At 37.3% G+C, this 15180-nt stretch overlaps 2 protein-coding genes across 2 annotated transcripts; both read left to right on the forward strand.

Moving 5' to 3' along the window:
* The first annotated feature begins 1006 nt into the window (after positions 1 to 1006).
* LOC125202296 (receptor-like protein 44) lies at positions 1007 to 1848 on the forward strand. The gene has a single exon (XM_048100674.1). The coding sequence runs from the start codon at positions 1074 to 1076 to the stop codon at positions 1812 to 1814; it is 741 nt and encodes a 246-aa protein (XP_047956631.1). The 5' UTR covers positions 1007 to 1073; the 3' UTR covers positions 1815 to 1848.
* Positions 1849 to 6725: 4877 nt separating this feature from the next.
* Positions 6726 to 10298, forward strand: LOC125201718 (lysosomal Pro-X carboxypeptidase). The gene is made up of 10 exons (XM_048099943.1): positions 6726 to 7168; positions 7338 to 7524; positions 7623 to 7756; positions 7860 to 7972; positions 8073 to 8196; positions 8443 to 8592; positions 8702 to 8854; positions 9224 to 9303; positions 9416 to 9465; positions 9963 to 10298. The coding sequence occupies exons 1-10, from the start codon at positions 6764 to 6766 to the stop codon at positions 10100 to 10102; spliced, it is 1536 nt and encodes a 511-aa protein (XP_047955900.1). The 5' UTR covers positions 6726 to 6763; the 3' UTR covers positions 10103 to 10298.
* Positions 10299 to 15180: the final 4882 nt, after the last annotated feature.

Raw genomic sequence — 15180 nt, forward strand, 5'->3', positions numbered from 1 at the left:
AATCACGGAGGGAGGATATTATTGCCTCAACAGTAAAATAATGGCAATTCCTCTATTTAAAAATAAAGATATGTCAGAAAATTCTTGTATTTTCAAATTTAACAAGGAATTATTCCCTTGTCCCACGTTATGTGTGCCAATTTTTCATTTTATGTGTTCTGTATTAATTGTTCCATTTCGTTTTAACCACTTTAATATTATATTTCATATTTCACTAACTCATTTTACTCAAATTTTATTAGTTTAAAAGTATGACTCATATTTTAATAACTTTTTCAACTTATTTTCTACTCCGTCCGTCCCTGAAACGTTCATACATTTAGTTCGGTACGGATTTTAATTCATAATTGGCAAAGTAAGAGGGAGATGGACATAAAGTATTGTTAGTGGTTTGTGGTGATCCGGAGGTCACGAGTTCAAACCCCACCTTGGGAGACATTCGACCTTAATCCGCAAGCCCGGTCGAGCAGGATTAATCCGATTCCGCTGAAGGAAGGTTCGAAACACTTGTTGTAAAAAAAAAGTATTGTTAGTAGAGAATGAGTCTCACCTCATTAGAGGAAATTTTTTTTTCAAAAATTAGAAAATTTATAGAAACAGACTAAAACGAAATATTTCATAATTTTTAGGGATGGAGGAAATATTACATTTCTTAGAACTCTATTAGATTAAAATGAGACATATATTAGAGCACAAAAAGAGTACTCCCTCCGTTCCTTGTTAATAGAGGCGCTTCTTTTCGGCACCGAGTTTAAGAATAGAGTGTTAAGTAGATAGTGGAAAAAGTAAGAAAGAATAAAGTAAGAGAGATGAAGAAATAAAGTAAGGGAGACGGAGATAAAATAAAGTAAAAGAGATGATTACTTTCTGCTAAAAATAGAAATAACTTAATTAACTTTAAACTTTCCAAAATAGTAAAATGACTCTATTAACATGGAACGAAGGGAGTACGTCTCTGAATATTGTATTAATATCATGTGCAAGTTTCTATTTTTGAAATATTCTTAAATATTTATAAATTATTGCTCAAACTATTTTTGCATTTTTTTAAGAGTCACTACGGCCTACGCAGCATGGGCAGCCGGGCCCACCTGTTCGCCGCCGCAGCGCTCCTCCTCCTCCTCCCTCTCTTCTCCTCCGATCCCGACGACGAGCGCTGCCTCACCCATCTAAGCCAATCCCTCTCCGACCCCCTAAAAAGCCTCCACAACTGGAGCGCCACCACCTTCACATCCCCCTGCGACGGCTCCACCTCCTTCCTCCGCGGCGCCACCTGCAACAACGGTCGCATCTCCACCCTCTCCCTCTCCAACCTCTCTTTACGAGGCTCCATCCCCCCTCACCTCTCCAACTGCACCGCCCTCCAATCCCTCGACCTCTCCTCCAACGCCCTCTCCGGCACCATCCCGTCCGACCTCGGGAGCCTCCTCAATCTCGCGGCGCTCAACCTCTCCTTCAACGCCTTCTCCGGCCCAATCCCGGCCCAGCTAGGCCTGCTGGTCCGGCTCTCGGCTTTTGACATCTCGAGTAACCGGCTATCCGGTCCGATTCCTTCTTCGCTGGGGAACCGGACTGGGAGCCTGGCCCGTTTCAATGCGAGCTCTTTTGTTGGGAACAAGGGCCTTTACGGCTATCCCTTGCCACCGCCAAAGAAGTCCGGGTTTCCGGGCTTGGCGATCGTCGGAATCGGGCTCGGAAGCGGGCTGGTGAGCTTGCTGCTTAGCTTTATTGTGGTTTGTGTTTGGTTGAGAGTTATTGAGCAGAGATCCGAGAATCATGAGGGCAAAATTACTCAGCTCATGCCGCATTATTAGTTTTACTTTTAATTTATGCTTTCTTTATCTTATCGGTTACTATAATTATTATTTTTATTATTTTAAATTTAGATATATATGAACATCTCTTTCTCTTTCATGATTGGGGTTATTTTTAATTTTGAAATGAGTATGCATGTAATTGGTAGTACTCTCTGCATCTTGAGTTATTTGAATTATATTATATTTTGGATTATTTTAAATTATTTATCTTTATCTTTTATAACTAGAATCAAAACTTCAAATCTCACTTCCTTTCTTATTTTTCTATTTTATTCTTTCTTTTCTTTTCTACTTTATTCTCTGTCCTATATTATTTTATCTAGCTATATACTAACTAAAATTTTCTTAAATCTCGTGTAAAAAAAAATATATCAAGTAATATGGGACAATGTCAGTACATTATTTCATCATGATTAACACGCACACATTAAATAAAATTTAAATTTTAACAAATTGAAAGGTTTGGTCATTATGAAATACTACTATTCATTTTGTATATGAACAAATGTTTGACTTTGATCCGTGGGTATAAAAAATATGAAAAAATTTCAATTAAATCACAATTTTTAGTTGACTTCCGGTTTATCACACAACTTATAAAGTTAGCTAATTAAATCATAAGTTATAACACCTTCGCAATTGTACAATTATGCGGTGATGTGGACGCTCTTATTTTCCTACGCGAACATAAACATCATTTATTTAAAACAATGTCAGCTCTACACCCCTATAAAACGACATTGTTTTGTTCCATCATTTTCATATTTAAGGTTTTTTTTTAAAGAAAAGTGTATTTGGTTTGATTATTCTAACGATTTTTTAATTCTATAATACCACTTCAGAATGTCATATTATTAAATAATGTCATTTTATGCCATGTCACTAAATGCTCTGTCACTTAACAAAGGTTGATGAAAAAGTCAGTGGTTATATATACTAGGGCCGACAATTATTTAATTTCTTGTAAATAAGGTTTAGATCGTGGAAATGAATTTTAATCATGTAAATCAAGTTTAAGAATTAGGTTTATTTGTGAAATATTAGGTTTTAATACATAATATTTGGATTGGGGCGTTATCATGTCATGTCAACCTATATTATATCGTGTCGTTATTGGGCTTGTATTGCTTAGGATTTGAGGATAGCGGTCAGGTTTATGTTTGGATTGACAGTTTCCTTAACAAGTCGGGTTCTTATTAGGCCTTATTGGGTTGGGTCAACCTGATAACGACCCAATCTGCATGATTTGTCACCCTAATTTAGAAATGCCCCCTTTCTCCCTCACTTTGCTCGAATTAGGGCTAGTTGAATTCAAAGTATTTTCATGATCTCCAGTCGAAATTAAGCCTACATATTCACCATCAAACACATCAAAGGCATCAAATCGGTTTAGAAACTCCATTGCAGACGAATTTGGTGACAGCGGAAGTGGAGTCTTTTTCGCCGGAGAGATGGTAAAATACGCACCATCGCCTACATAACCAGATGCCGAATTCCAGTATGAATCTGACAAGCCACGGTGCGGTTGTGGTGGAACCAGAGTTTTCGTAGGTAGAGGCGGCGGAGCTGACTTCTTCATGTAGTAAACATTGCCTGAATAATTAGACGGTGATTTCTCCACATGATTATCATGATGATGATGATCTTCTGGATCGCTACCATCGTCGGTAGAAGAATCCGTTATACACAAATGTGACTCCTCCTCCTCTTCGTCTTCATCATAATCATGCAAATGCATTGATTCACAACCATGACTATCACGACCGCCCTTTCTAGGGTTAATAATTGCGGGTGGTCGCGACTAATGGTACTTTAAGAAAAGAAAATTATTCTAGGGTTTCAATAGAAAAGTTTTACCAAATACTAATATTCAAATAGTGAGGGAAAATCAGAGCAAATGCTTAACATTTAAATCCTGAGTCAACAGTTATCATTATTATTAATCCACGTGTAAAAGGAATTCAAAACATAATTGAGAAAAAATAGTTATGGTTTAGCGGAAGCATTCAAGAGAAAGAGTGACGCCATGTATGAAGAAAAGACGACCCTCAGAGTTCAAAATAAAATCCAACAAGGCTTAAGGCTCGACTCAACACCACCCAAGCTCGTTGTCGCTCAACCTGCACATAAGGAAAACACATGCAGGGCTAAGTACTATAAAATACTCAGTGGGCTTATGCCAAAAACACAGTTATCAAAATATTTATCATGTCATTGTATGGTAACAATCGGGGTTTTAGCTTTAGAAAGGCCTGCACCATCATTCAAAAATCACGACTGCGCAGTCATTTTCCCATAGACGTCAACCATATCTGCCCATACATGACATGGACTATGGCCACAATCCAAGTCACTAGACCAGCCAACCCATAAGATGACACACGGTCTACCATAGGTGTACACTAATGTGAGTTCTTGCTCTAATTCTTCATTGTCTAAAAAATGAAGAACCCTAGTTCTTGTAGTCACTCAACTTCATAAGCTATGGAACGTTCGACCTACAGCAGAGGATTCGGGATCGGTCCGGTGAGAGTGGCGGCCGATGTGACCTTAGATTCCCGTACGAGTCTTGCAATTGCAAGAAATTTGCTTCACTCCGTATCGTCAAAAGCCATGGAAAACCTACAAAGGGAAAACTCTAATTTGTTTATAAGAGAAAAGAGTGCACTTTTTTCAAGTGGTACAAACCAATCGAGCCAATTGAAGAAGACGACGACGTGGAATCATCGCCGACGTTGGCCGAGACGGATGGGGACAATTTAGGCTTGATTTTAGCATCAATCGATGACAATAATCGGAACATATAGAAATTAGGTAGTGTTGTTATGTATGGATTTTGTTTCTTTGTTATCGTAACGTTTGTTTGTATTTTGATGTTGAAGTAATGTATGGATTTGACATCAATATGGAGTGGAATTGTGACATCCCTGATGCGTAATGTATATTATTTTGTATAATTATATTTCCATGACATATTATATATTTACAACATTAAAAGAATAAGATAGAAAGTTACATTTTAATGAATTATTAGCATAATTGTTATATTATTATTTTATAATTATGATGTGTATAAAATTAGAGTATACGTGTAATGCATATAATTGAGTACCATGATGCATATTATTTGTTAAAATAATTGAGTGCTTATCAACCATATAACATAAGTTTTCCACGTGTAATGAAATAAACCAATGCATATCTTTACCTTCTAGAAATTAAATTGAAATAATAAAGTGGTATATATGGCGGCCGACTTTACTTGAATAATATATATAGATACATATATAGCTTTGTGTTCGTAACGGAGGGGGTTCCTAGAAAAGAAAAAAAAGAGAAATAAAATAGGCAAAAAAAAATTAGAAGTATGAGGGGAAATTAGATTAGACAATAAGAAAAGAAAAATATTGTTCCGCTCAGTTCGGACGTGAATGTCCTAAAATAAGATTGAGATGGTAGATCAGGATACAGAATCAAGAGTTTGATTAAATTACTTATAGATACCAGAGTTTGATTAAATTATTTATAGATACTTATTTTTATATATTACATAGTTGATTGCTATATGTTAGCTTGGAGTGAATATTTGATTTATATGGTGGAATATGATATGAATATATGATTGATATAAGAGAGTATATTTTAAAGGAATTTATTTGATGAAATATGATAGAAATATTAAATATGTAATTGAATATTGATATGTTCTACCTATAGTATCAAAAGTATATGAATTGTTTGATTAAAAAGAATTTGTGACGGTTTTGCCCGGTATCTGAAATTATAGAGGGACCTTCGGATCGAAATACAGAGGGACCTACGGGTCAAATACAGAGGGACATTCGGGTCATAGAGGAATTCCGGGCAGATACCAGACTTGATCCGTCACAGAATAATAAAACGGAACATGGAGCATATGCATATGAATATACCAACAAGGGCGCCGGCCAAGCCCTCTCCGATAAAGGATACAAGGAGTATCGCCTTGGCTATTACTCCAATTGGTTGAATCGAGTCAACGACAATTGGGTAAGATCCGGAGCTATTTGGAGGATAGCAAAATCGTGCCACAGCCAGTGTTCACATATCATTTATAATCATTTTTTTGCTGCAATTCCTATCTTTTGTTAATGCTACTTAACCACCATCTAAACTTATGATTATATATTATTTAACTGAGGTGAAACACTCGCTAAACATATTATTTAATTCTAATTTTAAAAGAATATTTATAAAAATAATAAAAAATTAATTAGGGAGTAAAAAATTAGAATTAAAAGTTTAATTTGGTCAAAATCGGGATTAAACCCGTTGATCATTAGTTTTTAACGGAAATGTTGACGGAGGATCAATTGTGATCCGATTTGAAATGTGCAGGACCAATTGTGATCCGAATTGAAATGTTCAGGACCAAAAAATCAAAAAGATAAAGTTTAGGATCAAAACATAAAATGGTCATATGTTTAGGACCAATTTTGACCTTACTCTCACAATTAACAATTTAATTTGGTCAAAATCCAATTTAAACATGTCGATTGTTAATATTTTACAAATTCGTAAGTTTTGGACTAACTGTGGTCCGAGTTGAAATATTTATGATGCATAATTACCAAAATCATAAAATATACTTCCTCCGTAATAGGAGTCACTCTTATTGTGTGCACGAGTTTTAAGAAATGCAAAAGATAGTGAATTGTAAAGTTAGTGGAACATGCGACTCACTTTTTTATATTGGTTTTATAATAAAATGTGAGTGGAGTGAGTTAGTGGAATGTGAGGTATTCTTACCATTTATGATAAAAAAATGAAGTGTGATTTTGTTATGAGACGGATCAAAATAACAAAGCGTGACTTTACCGTGGGACTGAGGGAGTGTATGTTAGGTGGACGGAGCGAATATAGTTTTTCAACATGAGTAGTGCTTCCACTTTCTCTCTCTCTCAGAAATGGGCGATTTCATAGCAACGCTCTCACTCCCTCTCCTACTCTCTTTCGCTGCCCTCTGCATCTACCCTTCACCTATCTCCTCCCTGCCCCTTCCTCGCTTCTCTCCATCATCAAAATATGCTCCGCGCTTTCTCGGAAAACCCTCTCGCTCTAATTATTCCGCTCCTACGTACCAATACGACACCCGCTACTTCGACCAGAATCTCGACCATTTCAGCTTCTCCAAGCTCCCCAAATTCCGCCAGCGCTACCTCATAAACACCGATTACTGGGCCGGCCCCTCCCGCTCCGCCCCCATCTTCTTCTACTGCGGCAATGAAGGCGACATCGAGTGGTTTGCATCCAATACTGGCTTCCTGTGGGAGATCGCTCCTCGTTTCCGCGCCATGGTTGTTTTCCCTGAGGTTTTACTCTCTCCCCTTCCTCTTCTCTTACTATCTATCGCTGTATTTGTACCAATTTTTACATAGAATTTTTTAATATGGGTAGTGATTGATCATGCGTTTGTAGTGATTGATTATTTTAAGATTTTGGTTTAAAAAATCACCTAAAAATCAAAATTGAGTTGAGCAGCATCGATATTATGGAGAGTCGATGCCCTATGGGAGTCAGGAGGAGGCGTATAGGAATACATCAACGTTGGCTTATTTAACTGCTGAGCAAGCCATTGCTGATTTTGCTGTCCTGATCACTGAGCTGAAAAGGAATTTATCGGCTCAGGATTGTCCTGTTGTGCTGTTTGGTGGATCATATGGTGGAAGTGAGTATTCATGCATTGTTTTTAAGATGTAGGGATTCCTTAATTAGGAAGCTTTGTGTGTTCATTGTAAGATCAGCTATATTCTCTGCTTTCAACAGTGTTAGCAGCGTGGATGCGCCTCAAGTATCCCCACATTGCCATTGGAGCCCTTGCTGCTTCAGCTCCCATTCTTCAGTTTGAAGATCTTGTGCCTCCGGAAACATTTTATGATATTGTTTCCGATGATTTTAAGGTAGGTTTTTGCCTTTACAGTGGTCCTATTGCTTGATAACTGTTGGTGTGTGTGTGTGTGTGTGTTAGATGTCCTTACTTCTGTTTGTTCATTTGTTTGTCAGCGTGAAAGTCTTAGCTGCTTCAATACTATAAAAAACTCTTGGGATGTAATAGAATCAGAGGGACAGAAAAAGAATGGGCTTTCATCCTTGTCTGAAACTTTTCGATTTTGCAAGTATGTGCTGCAACTTTCTAGCTCGAAAGCTCCTTTTCCTCTGTCATGTTTCAAATCTTGGTGATAGTTCTCGAGTTTGACATTGAATTTGAATTGACAGGAAACTCAAGAGTACTGGTGCTCTTTCTGACTGGCTATATTCTGCTTATAGTTATTTGGCAATGACAGATTACCCATATCCTGCTGACTTTGTAATGCCATTGCCTGGAAACCCGATAAAGGAGGTTCGTCTGGCTCATGTTCAGTGTAAATGTTTCTATGATCAAGCAGATTGTAGTCTAAGTTAATTAAATAGCGTCCTAGCTTGTCAGCTCAGATATATTACTTAACGAGATGATGGGAGACTCCCTACTCACTTTCACATGGAAAAGTGTTTCACCTAAATTGGTGGTTCCATTAGATCGTTTATGTAACAGGGAACTATATGTTTTGCATTTCTAAATGCTCATCGTTATAGCCTTCTTTGTCAGGTATGTAGAAGGATTGACAACTGTCCAGATGGGACTAGCATCTTACAACAAATATTTGAAGGTGTAAGTGTTTATTACAACTATACAGGAACCGTTGACTGCTTTGATTTGGACGATGATCCTCATGGCATGGATGGGTGGAACTGGCAGGTGCAAGTTTATGTCCTTTGCAATGTGATTCTTTTGCTTTCTCTAATAACAAAACAATACTTAAAAGTATGGTGTACGGGAATATTAATGTATTTTCTGTATTTCCCAGGCATGCACTGAGATGGTCATGCCAACGGCTACCAGCAAGTACAGCATGTTTCCAGAATACAGTTACAATTACACTTCTTATGAAGAGTGGTGTCTGGGGGATTATCATGTCAAACCCAGGCCTAACTGGATAACCACTGAATTTGGTGGGCATGTATGTAAACTCTTGTACAATATATACTCTAATCCTTTATTTGTAGTTAAATCGATTTGTGAATATATTGTCTTCCCTTTTCCTTATTGTTCTTAATTGGCAGGAGCTTGACTTCTCTAAAGAGGGTTCCATACTAGTCATCTAATTTGAAACCCCCTTAACCTGATGACTCCCTAACTGAGCTTTTGCTTGGAGTCTATTTTGATGAACAGACTTCCTTATAAGTATTTATGTGATCACCCCATGAAGCCCTCCCCTTGTTTTACTACTAGTACCGTAGTATGTTATTTATACCATACGCTGGATATAAGTCTCTGGTAGCAGTATATTGAATTTTTTTCTTATTCTTCCATATTCTCCTTTTTAAAGGGATTTAAGCATGCCCTCAAAACCTTCGGGAGCAACATCATATTCTCAAATGGGTTATTAGATCCATGGAGTGGTGGCAGGTAACATATTATGTCTCTGTATTTATTGTTTGCTTGTTTTTTGTACATTTCTCTTTACCTTAACAATAGAGCATTGATAAATCATTTATTTAGATAAAATGGTTTTGTGCAGTGTTCTGGAAGACATTTCTGAAAGTATAGTAGCTCTTTTTACGAAAGAAGGTAACTATGTTAGAAACCAGTTTTATGTCGATTTAGTTGTGAATGTTACAGTTGATGCCTTTTACCTTCTCCGTTAGTTTAGCAACTGGGATGACTCTGGAAAGAAGATTTGTGTTAATACAATCAGGAATATTATTAACAGTTTTACTCTGTATGATAGATTGGACTAATAATACATAGGAGTGAGTATCTAAAGGTGTACATGTTTGTTCCCAATAAGTTTACGTACAAACACTGTCAAGTTCTTTTCTACTATGGTTGTTATCTTAAGGTTGTAGAATGATGAAGTGTGCAGCAACTAGTTAAGCTGATGAACTACTATAAAACTCTTCGAACATATCCTGCATTAGGCTAATTTATGTTGTCTTTCTTTCCCAATGTAGATCTGCTTAGTGTGGTTTGTTATCACGTCACATCCAACATGATGTATCTTGGCTATCCGGTTGATGCCCTTCGTGCATATGTAAACTGATCTTTTTCTTTTGATTGCTTATTAGGAGCACATCACCTAGATTTGCGTCCATCCACGGCCGAAGATCCCGATTGGCTAGTGGAGCAAAGGGAAGCTGAAAAAAAAATCATCCGAAGCTGGCTAGATGAGTACTTTGAGAGAAAAAGAGCAGTTCTTGACATGTGAAAACCTCTTTATTTAACCTTTTCTCCCCTATCAATCTCTCTACTGAAGAACTGTTTCTTTTACTAGCTATTTTGGCTGAAGGATCTGGGAAATAAACTCTGTATAATTTCACTATTCCACGAGTTGGGAAATGTTAGTACACTAAAAACCACTATTTAGTCGAAATAATGTACAATTGTGATTAGTCGTGCGTTTATTCTATTGTCGATTGTTGACTTAATTTGCATTCAAGAACAGACCTTAATTTGGCATCCCTTTATTTTGAGAAACGTAAATAAAATTCATGCAAAGGGCTAATAATTGCTCATTACTTAATAATCCCTCGTCAATCAATAATTGTAAAAGTGGGTTGAAAAATTAGTGGAATTAGTCCTACTTTTATATACTAGTATTAATTTATAAATAAAATGTGAGTAGAATGAGTTAGTGGAATGTGAAGCCTACTTATCATTTATGATAAAAGTGAAAGTGGACAATTAACAAAAGAATGAAAGAAAATAACAAAAGTGAACAATTAATAGAGAACGGAGTGAGTATGATGGAATAAAATAAGAAAACTGAATGATATTCCTACTTTGATTTTATTTTATTTGTATAAAACTCTATATTTTTTTTAGAAATCAACATTCCATATTATTGATTTGGTTGATCAATTGAATCAAAGAGTGTAGCTCAGAAAATAGAGATTCAAGAAATGCATCAAACTTGCTTTTATAAATATTATAATAACCCAAACTTGCTTTTATAAATATTATAATAACCCAAAAAAAAATGAAACAATAAAAGTGATGGAAAGGGAAGAAGATGAGGTGTTATGATTTAGATTCATGTTTGGAATCTATAGACCTTATACAAAACAATTGAGGTGTTATGATTTAGATTCATGTTTGGAATCTATAGACCTTATACAAAACAATTGAGATAGCCCAAGACAACTTTCACGGCTCCAAAAAACTAGAAACACAAGAACTAGAATTTCATACCTTAACATTAATCTAAGCCCGTCAATAGATTAAAATGCAATCACAAGAACTAGACATGGTATCTAAACTAGAGGATAAAAATGCTAAATAAAAGAGCCAAAAAGAGTTCAAAAATGCAAGTGGCACAAAATGTCCGGTCTGGTGTTTCCCCTCCCATAGACGCACCCGATCGGGCAAACTCCCTGGAATTCGCGACCAAAAATAGCCAAAACTCTCGGTCGGGAGTTTTCCCCTTGTAAATCGCCCAGTCAGGCTATTTCTTTGGAATCCTCTAATTATATTGTCTTAGTCTTTGAAAGAACTTCGCGTGAGTACCTTAAACTCCCCAATCGGAGTCCGGAAGAGTTATGGCCATTATACGAACGTCGTGCATTGAAGAGCGGATGACTCCAAAAGAAATGCCCGGAGTGGCGTTGCTTCGCTCGGGTTGGGCGTCGCTTCTGTTCCCTCCTCCCATGAGGCCTGGAGCACCATTTTTAGCTTTCGGTCGTCCCCCACTTGAGTACTCTCTTCGGAGAAACTTATTCCACGGATAAATGTGCTTAAGGTTTCTTACATCCTCTTTGTCATTGCCCTCGTCATTGGTCGATAGATGTTCAAAGAATCCATAGCAAAATGAGGTGGCAGAGAGAATGAATAGAGCTTTGCTAGATAGAGTCAGGTGCATCCTATTCTCTTCTAGATTACCGGCTGAGGCCATGTCCACTGCTGCAGTGCTCATCAACAAGTGCCCCTCTTCTGCAATCTCTAATGAGATCCCAGATCACAGATGGTATGGAAGTTTGGGAGATTATTCTGATTTGAAGATTTTTGGGTGTGCTACATATGCACATGTGAATCAGAATAAATTGGAACCAAGGGCCAAGAAATGTGTGATGCTCATGATGGTGTGAAGGGTTACAGACTATGGAATCTTCTGAAGATTGTTGTGAGCAGAGATGTAGTGTTCAATGAAGAAGAGAAGCCATTCAAGAAGAAGCAAGTTTCCGATGAATGCGGTTATGTTGGTTTGCAGAATTTGAAGTAGGTGAAAGCTCCACCAAATCAGATAGTGATGAAGATACTGAGATCATGGAGAATATGGAAGAAGGTGGAGCTGAGCATCAATCATCTCAAAGCATTGAAAGACAACAACCAACAACAATAAATGAAAGACCAAGAAGAAATGTCAGATTGCCTGCAAAGTTTTATGACTATGATATGAGTTTCTTTGCCTTATGTGTAGCTGAAGTACTGCTATATGTATAACCATCAACATATGAGGAAGCCATGAGGTGCAAAGAGAGTTAGAAATGGATCAAAGCAATGAGAAGAGATAGATTCTCTACTTAAAAATGATACTTGGATTTTGGTAAATGATCCAGGGACTCAGAAACTGATCAGCTGCAAATGGATTTTCAAGAAGAAGGTGGAGGTGGAAGAAGTTGAAAGCATACGTTTCAAAGGCAGATTGGTGGCTAGAGACTTCACATAAGTGAAAGGAATTGACTACCCAGTGTGTTTTTTTTTTAGCTCTAACTACTCATTTTGATTGGTGGCTGCACTAGCTCAATGTAAAAACTACATTCCTACATGGAGATTTGGAGGTAACAATTTACATGGTGCATCCTAAGGATTTTGAGCCAGGGGAAGAGTAGAAAGTCTGCTTGTTGAAGATAAGCCTATATGGACTCAAGCAAAGTAGCAGATAGTGGAATATAAAATTCCATGAGCATGTGAAGACTAAGAATTTTGAGAGATCTAGTTGACATCTTCGTATACATAAAGAAGAAATGAAAAGTGATAGTTGCTTATCTGCTGCTCTATGTAGATGACATATTGCTAGCAGGATCAAGCAAAAATGAGATACAACTGGTAAAAGAAGATCTAAAGTTGAAGTTTGAGATGAAAGATTTGGGAGAGGCCAAAAGAATTCTAGGCATGGACATTCTCAGAAATAGAAAGAAGAAAAAGAAGCTAAAGCTTGCACAAGTTGATTATGTCAACAAGGTAGTAGAAAATTACCATACGAAAGATGCAAAGCCTGTGTCTATTCCATTAGCAAGCCATTTTAGACTCAGTAAAGAACAGATGCCAAAGACAACAGAAGATAGAAAGGAGACGGGATTGATACCATATGCCAACATAGTAGACAGTGTGATGCACTTAATGATATGTACAAGGCCGGATGTTGCACATGCTATCAGTGTAGCCAGTAGATATATGTCTGACCCGAGCAAAGAGCATTGGAATGCTCTAAAATGGATCCTGAAATATCTAAAAGGTTCTGAGAAAGTTGGTCTATATTTTAGAGGTGGAGCTTGGTCAAAAAGTGATTGAGATTCTGGAGATCTTTTGTGAATCAGACTATGCAGCCAATTTAGATAACAGAAAGTCACAGGGTGGATATATCTTCACACTATTTGGCACAACAGTCGGCTGTGGTTGCCCTATCCATAACTGAGGCTGAATATATTGCCTTGACAAAGGCAACAAAGGAAGGGAAGTGGCTGCAGCTTGCAAGGAATTCTCCAAGATTTTGGCATTCATTTGGATGAAGTAAAGATTTTGGCCAAACATCAGATGTTTAATGAAAGAAGAAAGCATATTGATGTTAGGAGACACTTCATTCAGGATGAGATTCAAAATAGAAGGATAAATGTTGTGAAGGTTCCAACCTTCAGATATACTAACAAAAGCTCTTCCGGTTTTCAAGTTTAGACATTGCTTGGAGTTGGTGGAGATTGTGGAGTGCTGAAGTCAGCAACAACTTTGAGAAAGGAGTTAGATGTTGATCATGTTTTGCAAGGTCAAGGTGGAGATTTGTGAAGTTATGCCCGTGCAAACCATATTTGAGTATTGAGCTTGAATTGGGAGCCGTTGGAGCACAAGGTGAAAAGCAAGAAGTGAGCTCGGCCAGTGAGTTGAAACTAGCTGTTGGTAGATGGCGGTTGTAACTGATTTTCAGCTGAAGAATTAGTTAGATTCAACTCTTTGTAGTTTCTCATATCTCGGTAATTCATTATTTGTAGAGGTAGTGAACACCCAGTATACACACACAAACTGAGAGTTGAGCCCTTGCTTGTGATTAGTTAAGGGCGGTTCATTTTGTATGGTGAGGATTGAGGAATATCTTCTTGAGAACAATAAACTTCGATATCTTCTCCGTGGATGTAGGCAAATTTTGCCGAACCACGTAATTGTTCCAGTGCATTTTACATCCCTTGTTGTGTGCGTGCAATCGGTGTTTCAAACCCAACATTTTGCCCAACTTAAAATTGCATAAATTTGATATTCTTGTTGTGCCACATCTTAATACACTTCTTATACCATATGACATAGTCATATGCTTCGAGATGTAGCTCTTCCAGTGGCATTTTCATTTCCTCACACTTGGTCGGCTGCATAGTTTACTTTTGAACTACCCAATACGTCTTTGCTCCAACTCCACTAGATAATGACATGTCTACCTGAAAATTAATTAGTACGAGGACATTCCTATGGGTGTCTTCTATGTAGTCTTTTAATCCATAGTATGTCTTATAGCTTTGAGCTCCACTCCCTTCATGACGTGTTCATCATCTTCTCCAGACTTTACTTGATTTCTTACTGGAAATCTCTGCTTGCCCATTTGAATGCAGATGGTAAGACGGTTATGGACTTCATATATCGTCATCAAACTTTTCATCGTTATGTTATGTAAATGTGTTCCTATATGTTGACAATTTTCTTAGGTACACGGTAATGTGAGACTAGAGAAATGTTGTTACCATTGATGCATCGTTGGTTCTTGCTGTTTTTGCTTCTACCCTCTAGTAAACGTAGTCTGTTGCTACGAGGATTAAGAAATTTCTTTCGAAATTTTGGAATGGGCGCATGAAGTCCATTCCCCAAATGTTGAATATCTCACAGGATGTCCAAGGCATGTCATATTTACTCCATATTATTCATGTGAATTGACACCTTTTGTAGCTATTGCTATATAAGCACAAACAAAAATTGGATATGTATATTAACCAAAATTAACCTACGAAAAAAGGCATGGTAAATTGTCGTGAATACCGAATAACTGTAATCATCCAATCCAAGAATCAATCTTTATTTAATTTGATCAAA

Source organism: Salvia hispanica, chromosome 1 (genome assembly GCF_023119035.1).
Source record: "Salvia hispanica cultivar TCC Black 2014 chromosome 1, UniMelb_Shisp_WGS_1.0, whole genome shotgun sequence".
NCBI lineage: Eukaryota > Viridiplantae > Streptophyta > Magnoliopsida > Lamiales > Lamiaceae > Salvia > Salvia hispanica.